Below are 9,686 nucleotides of genomic sequence, written 5' to 3'. Positions count from 1 at the left end.
ATATAATTCACCATGAACTGCCGTCACATTCAGTCGTGACATGAATCAATTCGTTACAAGTCTAGCTGTGATGCTGTCGATCCTTATATAAAAAAACTAGCTGGAAGCCGGTAAGAGCTAGTTGAGACAGCTAATGCCAGCACAACGCTGGTGGTTCAAGCAATAGAGACTTCTTCCAAACACTTAGAAAGTCAAGGACCTTGACATCAGTTGCAGAAATTTTTTTCCCAACTGCTGTCGGCTAAACCAAACTAATGGGCCACACTTGTGAGTGATAGCGATTGACTACCTCACTCAAACTATAGAAATCATGTCATCGGCGACCTTGGTTGAACTATAGAAATTTTGTCGAATATTTAAAAATTTTTGGAGCAGCCAGAACACGAATAGGAAAACAGGTTCAGGTGAATCAGATAAGAAGGTAAAGCGGCGAGATTAAACACATCTTACATGATACAGCACCTAGAGTTGAATGAAATAGCTTTCAGAGATATCTGCCCGGACCCTCAAGGGAAAAAAAAAAGAGGTCATCATGTCTACTTTCCCATGGTTTCAGTAGTGCCTTTGACACTGTATATTGGAAACAAGAATATCCATGTCACAGAATCGACTCCCCTCTTGCCTTCTCAACAGTTCAATTCCTAGTGGCACGACGACACATTAAGAAGAAAAAATTAGTGTTACCTTGTCAGGTCTCATTATTCTAAGAGACATACAGTCTGAGAAAAATAAAAAAACAAATTCCCAGCTTCAGATTAACTCCCTTTTCTTTTATTTGCATTTCATATACTTTGTTATCCTTATAAAAAATGCTGTAAATAATTAATAGGAAGCTCATATATACTTCCCTTTTTTAAAAAAAAAGAAAAAAAGAGAGAGGCAGCTCATATAGAGCACTACATGAGACATGAGATAGGAAATTGAAAGCACCTTCAACCGATCCTTCAAAGAATGACCATAGTGCAATGCATCCTTGCTGCAACAGGAGTTGACGCACAAGTTCTTACATATCCTTCCCGTTCAACATAACCTGCACTTGAGAACACTAGTCAAAGCATGAATCAACTTGCAGTACAACATCCCAAATACATATATCTATCTAATTAAGAAGAAAATAATAGAATAACAATAAAAAGAAAAGTGGTGTTCCTGTTGAGTCCATCTTCCACCAGGTTAATCAGTTGAGAATCACAACACCAATAAAGAAGCCACTAAATACAAAGTGGCATAGAATATCAGAAAACCTATGTAGAACCTGTTGTAATTCTTTTGAGGATAACAAATATCATTTCACAGTAGAGAATTTAAGTATGCATTCAAGTGTTAAGTAAATATCCAAATTCCTTGATAGCAAGATTGACAGGCCATTTTAAAAATAGATATCCAGAATGGACTTCTTAGATATGAATTATCATAGCCGATTTGAAAATAACCAAACCACCATTAGCAGCAAGGCTTGTCCTCACCAACCAGGTTCAGCTTTATGGATCCTTGTTCACCAATCACTTCTATTAAGGGCAGCATTTGGTGTCATTGCAAGCTTTTCTACCCCATTCACATTTTCCGCTCGCTTTAACAAACTCATGTTGAACATACATAACAATATTATGGTTGTGCATGACAAAAACTTATATAGGCATAGAAATACATGAAGACTGAATCCAGGCAATAACTATAACTTATTTCTGATGCTTTCAAATAGCAGCATGTGTCACGGTTACCAGCCCAGCAGTCAGTGCTCACATGATTCAAAGATGTAACATATTGCAAATAAAGCTGATGTCTGAGCAGTTAGAGGTAATATAGCATCACTGGTACACTGCTCCATCATGTTATATGTGTGCAAGACATACTAAGTTTCTTTCAAATTTGGTACAAAAAATGGAAGTTATATCTGAACACCTAGAACCAGGAGGATCTCTAATCTCATCATCACCACATATTATGACATAGTGTCCTGATAAAACGTTCATTTAAAATTAGCCAAAATGTAGAATAATTCATGCATAAGAAAAATAAATCAGAACCATGCGTTGCAGGAAAGAAATGAAGAAAAGTAGGGATTTACAACTTATTACAATACAGTGCCACATAAAGCTCATAATTCAATTTGATTGAATAACAGATGATCAACCAAAAGAAAGAGGCAGTCCGATGCTGTTTGATTTGAAAGAATAAACAAGTTTTGTATATGCTCAATTTGTAAATGACAAGAGAAACTGGAGCCATACACTCTGAAGCGATCAAGCAATAAGACATGAAAATAAACTACTCCATGCTCAATATTTTTCCAAACTCATGCATACAATTGTATAATGGGGCATACTACAATCCACTCCATGGAAAGTGTTATTGCTACTGACCAATGACAATCAAAATTTAACCTTCCAAGGGGCCAAACCTCCTTTTGCAGTGATGTTCAAAAGGGAATGAGAGGGACATCTCTAAGTGGCTTAATTGAAGGAGAACAATTCATTTAGGAATAAGCTGAGCCACAAAACCATGATCCTGACATCAAATATTCTGACAGCAACAGCTTCTTACAGTCGGCCATGATTCTGACATCAATCATTTTCAAAGAAAAGCTTGTCACCACCAGAAACTGCAAGGAGTTAAAAAATGGCACAGGCGAACCTGTTCCTGCATTACCAAGCAATAATAGATGCTGTACATAGCTGTTAGACAGGATGAAATTCAACATGATGCAATGATATGATGATATGGGCATCCGTTACTTTCAATTATTAATCAGCCTTTTGCAATTATATTGATTGACACCTTCAGAGGATGCTCCTCCCATATTTATTTTTCTGACCAGTGGCTTTCCAACCATTTTTAATCATAAAAAGTGCCTAAGTTTTCAAAGAAAACAATAAAGATATCATTCCTCAAAATTCTAATTTAAATTAAAAAAAAAAATCTTTGCACCTGCAAATCTTCTACTTTAAAAGTTCTTCAGTCCAGATATTTAAGGTATCTTTTTTAGAAGTTTTTAATTTTTTTTCTTTGTTAAATCGGATTTTCTCCTGTGATTGTTAGGAGGTTAGTATGAGTGGATCTCCTTTTCCTATTCACAAAGTCTGGCAATGCTAGAATCCTTTATCCTGTAGAAATCTAGCATGTTCTATGTCTTTTAAGAAAGAAATCTATTTAGGGTTATTATAGGAATATTTTCAGTTCAGCAACATTAGAATTTATTATTTTGTAGAAGTCTAGCATAATTAAAACCTTTTAAAAGAAAACTTTAATTAGAATTATTATAGAAATACTTTTAAATCTTTAATGGAGTAATATGATTAAGGTTATTTTTGGAATTGAAATTGAGAAATCAAACTGCTTATATAGTTTGAGGATTAAGGATTTCCCAAGATTGATGAATGGGGTAACAAAAAAAAAAATTTCTACAAAATCAGTCCCAACAGGAGGAAGTGATCTGGACAGTTGCACATGGTTGTAGGATAGAAACAATGAAATCAGAACTGATGCATCTAATAAAACCAGAATCAGGGTTTCACTCTCTCAACTACACATCCTCTTGATTTCCTACTTCTCTGGAACACAACAACAACTCCATTAAGTTCTCACTGTAAATATCAGTGCATATAAATAAAAAGGTTCCTTTAGCAAATGTCCTTTTTTGTACATGGATGAGAAGTCATTATAATCTGCAGATGCAGCTGAGTAATAAACACTGTTGGACGCCTGACAAGCACAAAGATCATGCAAAACCTAGGATTCACGAAAGCAGATAAAAGCATGTACCATATAAAACCTACAATCCCTCTTTAACTTCCTGTGGGTTTGCTTTGGGGCAGCATATTGAAATTAATCAATTTGTAAGAACATCAGTTGAAGCAAGATGTATAACAGATTTGATATGTTAATAATCTTGGAATGGCTGGTATATATTTAAAAGCAACTTGTGGTGCAGCAAAGCTTCTCAAAATCCTGTAAAGTCTTTAACATCATTAAAACATAAGTGATAGCATGGTCCTGACTGAATAGCTGTCACACTTGGGGAATCTGAAAGCTCATGATCATTGAGACAATATATTGAAAAGCAAAATTACTTAACAGGTAACTTTTTTTGGTGATAGGGTTAACAAGTAATCGAACAACAAAGTTGGTCATAAAAAAGGTAACTCGTGTGCACAGAGGGATAATGACAGTGGATGGGAACTGAATCTAATAAAGAGAAGGGGCCTCCTTCCTCTATGTTCCCCAGACCAAGTTGAATAGCTTGTCAGCAATGAGGCACAAGATACCACATAACCAATCAAACAGTTTAGAATCAAGAATTCTCCCAAATTATGTGATTTCCTAAATGGGCAGACCTCCTCTACCCTTCCTTGTTAAATTCCACTCAAGTCAATCAAAAGGATTCTTCTAACAAATTAATAATCACAGAGGTTTCTTTTCTGGAGAAACAAAAATAGCCCCAGTGTGGCTTTTTGGTTGATCCGTGGCAGAAATGGAGGCATGGGGTCTCGCATTGGTTAAACAGATATCTCCATGTACCTTGGTTGGAAGAGTTTGGGTTAGGGGGGGCAATCATATGGGAATCTTTCAAGTCCATATCTTCTCCGTTGTCCTCTATTTTCTCTTGCATAACGATATAATGTACCTTAGAAAGATACCCCCATCTAGGAAAAATTGAGATCATGGAAATAAAGGCAGTACAAGACACTATCTTTACATAACTAAAGGATATATTCTACTGAGTGATTGCATGACATGCAGATGAGAAAATACATAAAACAAACCATCAAAGAATAAACCACAGAGGCCAAACATGCCATTGTCTTAAATCCAAAGACAAGAGACCAATCGATAGATGACAAAGGAAGCATCAGAACCTCAAAATTGAATCAAAACAAAATTAAAGAGGCATGAGCTATTAATTAATTAATTAAGCTATCCCATGTTTGTCGGCTGTACCATGGCCACAAAGAACAAGCGGAGTCGCCACTGCACATAGAACCAAGAACTGAACTGAACTCTCATGGAATCATACAAGCAATACCTAACAAAGTTCTCTCTTGCATGTAACAAAATTCAATACAAGGGAGATTCCATTTGTTGCAGCTAAACGCCCCAGCCAATTCAAATGTTTAACAGACGCAGAAAGCCGCAATAGTGTACTAACTATAGAAAACTGAGATGCGATCAGGGGGGCAAAAGAGCACTACAAGCCTCGAGACGAACCGATATTTGACGGTCTCCAGGTCTTCTATAAAACCCTTTATTTATCAGATCCTTGACCTCCTCCTCTGCTACCATCTCTTCCAACATCTCCTCCTTCAACGCCGCATGATCCCCGAAGCAGCCAGGAAAAGCCCCAGACGGCCGCTCTGGCTTTAACCGGCAGCTTCGGCAGGGCCAAAGGCTGCATCTTTGGCATCCCAATGTAATCGTATTGGAACTCAGAGAGCGAGCCCTCGATTCTACATGGGATCCCCGTCCGTCTCCGTCGGAACCTTGGCGGCCACCAGAAGCCCTAGCAATCCCGAGGGAAGTGGCGTGGGAGGGGGAGCCAGGGCTTGGTTGTACGTGGGTGGGATTTGGAATCGACGGCGGATATGGGAGGACGGAGTGTGGAAAAGCCTCCGATGGCGTACCCGCCGCCGCAGCCGTGACGTCAGTGATTTTGACGACAGATCGACGGCGGCCGAGGACAGGCATCCACGGCAGCGACGTCGAGAGAATGACCAATGCTCTCTATGCGTGTTTTTCTTTCCCAGCCAGCTCACGCAGTGCGGCCGGCAGAATCCACATACACGAGATCACCAAACTGGTTCGAAAGAGCAACGATCCGAACCACTGATTGATTAACTGTACGGTATGTATCTAATCAGCTGCACTGTTGTTAGCCGGGAGAGACATTACTCCTCATGGTAGTGTTGGATAACCCTTTGGGTATTACTAAAATAAGAATATAAATTTTTAAAAAATAATTATTCATCATATCTATTTTAAATTTTTACTTAATTAAAAATTTATTATTTCATCAAAAATAAGACATAATTAATACAGTATTATCCTTTAATTTAAAATAAAATACATTTAATTCTCATTAAAAATTTAGAATAAACTATTTCATGATCCAATATGGAATAACTTATTCAAGATAGGTAGAAATAAGGTGCAATTAATGCATAATTAATATAAGTTGATCAGAATTGATATTTCTATGGAGCCCACCACCGTTTTAGAAGGTGTTTGGAGGAATAAGATAAAATAAATCTTTATTTTACCTAGAATAAAGACAATCAAACACTACCTATATGATTGTGCACATCACTAATCACAGCCATGCATTCTTATGAGCCTATTCATCAAACATAAATCTTGATGTGCAACTACAAAAATAAATGGCCGTAATTTATGGCGCGCGCAGCCATTTGGTGTATGCAGTGTCAAAAATGATTTCTATGAGCTCGCACCATCAATCACAGCCATCCATTCTTATAAGCCCATTCATCAAACATGAATCTTGATGTGCAGCTACAAAAACAAGCAAGAGTAATTTATGGCATGTATAGCCATATGATGCATACAGTGTTTAAAATAATTACTTGGATATATAAGCTTGCAAGTAGAGCGGGGCCAAATCCCAATCCTAAAACATATTCACTTTTGGCTCAATTTTAAGTCAAATCTATTTTAAATTCGGCATTTTCTATATCCAAGCTCATCCAATGATCAGCTCTATCCGCAGGTAATAAGCCAATCCTCTAGATATCCGAGAAAGAGGTGAACATGCTTCATCGAAGACATGGCGGTCACAGTCCAACGAATCATCATTCCCGAATTCCCTATAATATATTAGTAGCCCTCAAAAAACAGGCGGCAAACACAAAGCCCTCCTAAGCCCCACGAAGTGGCACAGAAACATCTTAAAAATGAAACCCCATGCCACCACCAAAGCTGAATTAAAATTTGCACTATCATTAAAGCAACCATCGACGGTACCGACGTCAGAGCTAATCTTGAGAGAGCCAAATGGCTCCTGGATAAATTAAATTACAGAAGAGGATGCAGAAAATGCAATATGGGGGCCCAGGTTTCCTTGGTTGTCAAGAAACTCTTGATGGTATCGCAATGAGTGAACTCAGCTGCCCAAATAGTTGCCTTCAACAAAATGATATGGGGATCCGTCCAAGTATTCTCAAAAAATAAAGCAATTCACAGCTTTCCAGTTATGATATGCATAGCAAGAAAAAGGTAACCTTGTCAGAGCGAGCACCGCAACGCTTCGCCTGCTTTAGGCCATGGGAAACGGAAAAAAGTGAACCCTAATAGGAAGCTACGTTAGAGACTAGCGTGTACCATTAGACTTGAACTGCTCAAGGGCACTGTAGAAGAACATGCTTTACATTCTCCAATTCACCGAGACGACAATCAAAATATAGGAGATCTGGATCCCCTGATAGCACAACATATCATGGCATGGAAGACAATGGCAAGCTACCCTCCAAAGAAATAAAGCAATTCAACGGTGCACTCTAATTTTCCACGCCGAGGCCTTGTCCCTATCAGGGGCTGTGACATTCCAAAAAAGCTTATAAAAACCCCATACTTAAGACTTTTGAGGAGGCCAAACCTTTCCGTCAAGTCTAAGATGGGAAACCATTCCTGCAACTACCAAGGACAAAATTCTGTTAGTGAACTCCTGCATCAGAGAGCATTTCATCTCCTTCTGCCTCTATAAATTTTCGAGACCCATGGATCATTTGACATATTGATCGAACTCTCATCCTCAATGGTACTCTACGCGTATTTTATTCACAATCATATTTTTGCTCACATTAAATCACATTACTTTTTGTTAGATGCATATCTTTTCTTGAAATATAATACAATTTGTTATTTGGTCCATCTTGCATGCTTAACCAGTATTGTAATGATGCATAATCATAACATATATTTCTGATATTTAGTTTTGTACGTGCATACATTTTGCTATTGCTTTTATCATGCCCTCTCAGATTTTTAGGTAGTGTTGCTCCAGATCTCCACGCTTAAGATCGGACTGCCAAGGTAAAGATGGTCGAAGTAATGCTGTCGCTGGAGCTCCATCCGAATATCTACAAAAAATCCTCATTGGGATGTTCTCCGATAAAAATCCTCTGATACTTAAGTCAGAAGATGAAAAATAATGAGAAGAAGAAGTGAGTCAAACGCTTACTTTGAATGTCTCTGTATCCCTTTATTTATACGAGAGGAATTAAAGTTGTATACATCTCGAAGTCGTAATTGCTTTCTGGATTTGGCTTGCAGGTTGATTCGGAGAAGTTTTTTTTTGTGGAAAACTTGATCGTGAAGGAATCTTTCTTTATCTGAACTTTTTCAATTTATGAGAGAGATGGACTTTGTCGAAGGAGACCTTTGCTTGGTCATGGATGAGCTATTTTAGCTCATCCATAGCCGATGTGAAATCTAAGGTAAGGATCGAGAACTGAGAACTACTATCAGACATAATTTTAGTTTGGTCATGGATGTTGTTGGGTATAAAATACCCCCCAGCCGAAGTTCGTGACAGGAGTGACCCTCCGAGGATCCTACCGACTCCCGACCTCCGACGACATCTCTCCGAGCCTCTTTGGCGACCGAGCTTCCGCAACGCTTCCAAGTTTTGCCGACGGACAAGCCCCCGCCAGCATCGACCGGATTCTTTGCGACGTCCGGACTCCTACGAGAGCCGGACTTTGTCCTCAACTCCGGCAGCAGGAAGACTTCGCCCGGACTCCTACGGGAGCCGGACCTCGTCCCCGACTCCGGCTACAGGAAGACTCCGCCCCGACTCCTACGGGAGCCGGACTCCGCCCACGACTTCACTTGCAGGCAGACTTCGTCCGGACTCCTACAGGAGCCGGACTTCGCCCCGACTTCACTTACAGGTAGACTTCGTCCGGACTCCTACGGGAGCCGGACTTCGCCCCCAACTTCAATTGCAGGTAGATTTCGCCCGGACTTCTACGGGAGCCGGATCTCGTCCCCGACTCCGGCTGCAGGGAGACTTCGCCCGGACTCCTACGGGAGCCGGATCTCGTCCTCGACTCCGGCTGCAGGGAGACTTCATCCGGACTCCTACGGGAGCCGGACTTCGCCCCCAACTTCAATTGCAGGTAGACTTCCCCCGGACTCCTACGGGAGCCGGACTTCGCCCCGACTTCACTTACAGGTAGACTTCGTTCGGACTCCTACGGGAGCCGGACTTCGCCCCGACTTCACTTACAGGTAGACTTCGTCCGGACTCCTACGGGAGCCGGACTTTGCCGCCAACTTCAATTGCAGGTAGACTTCGCCCGGACTCCTACGGGAGCCGGATCTTGTCCCCGACTCCGGTTGTAGGGAGACTTCGCCCGGACTCCTACGGGAGTCGGATCTCGTCCCCGACTCCGACTGCAGGGAGACTTCGTCCGGACTCCTACGGGAGCCGGACTTCGCCCCCAACTTCAATTGCAGGTAGACTTCGCCCGGACTCCTACGGGAACCGGATCTCATCCCCGACTCCGACTGCAGGGAGACTTCGCCCGGACTCCTACGGGAGCCGGATCTCGTCCCCGACTCCGGCTGCAGGGAGACTTCGTCTGGACTCCTACGGGAGCTGGACTTCGCCCCCAACTTCAATTGCAGGTAGACTTCGCCCGGACTCCTACGGGAGCCGGATCTCATCCTCGACT

The 9,686-nt window shown here is 40.9% G+C and overlaps 1 protein-coding gene across 12 annotated transcripts; it reads right to left on the bottom strand.

The window, feature by feature from the left end:
- Positions 1–370: 370 nt before the first annotated feature.
- On the bottom strand, positions 371–5,996 carry LOC109505818 (uncharacterized). 12 transcript variants are annotated; one of them, XR_012141738.1, is made up of 4 exons: positions 5,206–5,829; positions 2,364–2,602; positions 931–1,030; positions 371–641 (listed from the first exon to the last, which is right to left on the bottom strand). XR_012141738.1 is itself a non-coding variant. In XM_019850445.3 (2 exons), the coding sequence occupies exons 1-2, from the start codon at positions 5,680–5,682 to the stop codon at positions 1,004–1,006; spliced, it is 504 nt and encodes a 167-aa protein (XP_019706004.1). In that variant the 5' UTR covers positions 5,683–5,826; the 3' UTR covers positions 750–1,003. The 12 variants fall into 12 exon arrangements, 2 of the variants coding, with proteins under 2 accessions (XP_019706004.1, XP_073114733.1); XR_012141740.1 differs by having other exon boundaries at positions 372–641; positions 2,385–2,602; XR_012141739.1 differs by having other exon boundaries at positions 372–641; positions 2,402–2,602.
- Between the last annotated feature and the right edge of the window lie 3,690 nt (positions 5,997–9,686).

This window comes from Elaeis guineensis, chromosome 5, assembly GCF_000442705.2.
Source record: "Elaeis guineensis isolate ETL-2024a chromosome 5, EG11, whole genome shotgun sequence".
NCBI classification, from domain to species: domain Eukaryota; kingdom Viridiplantae; phylum Streptophyta; class Magnoliopsida; order Arecales; family Arecaceae; genus Elaeis; species Elaeis guineensis.
This window is presented reverse-complemented; position numbering and strand designations above follow the sequence as displayed.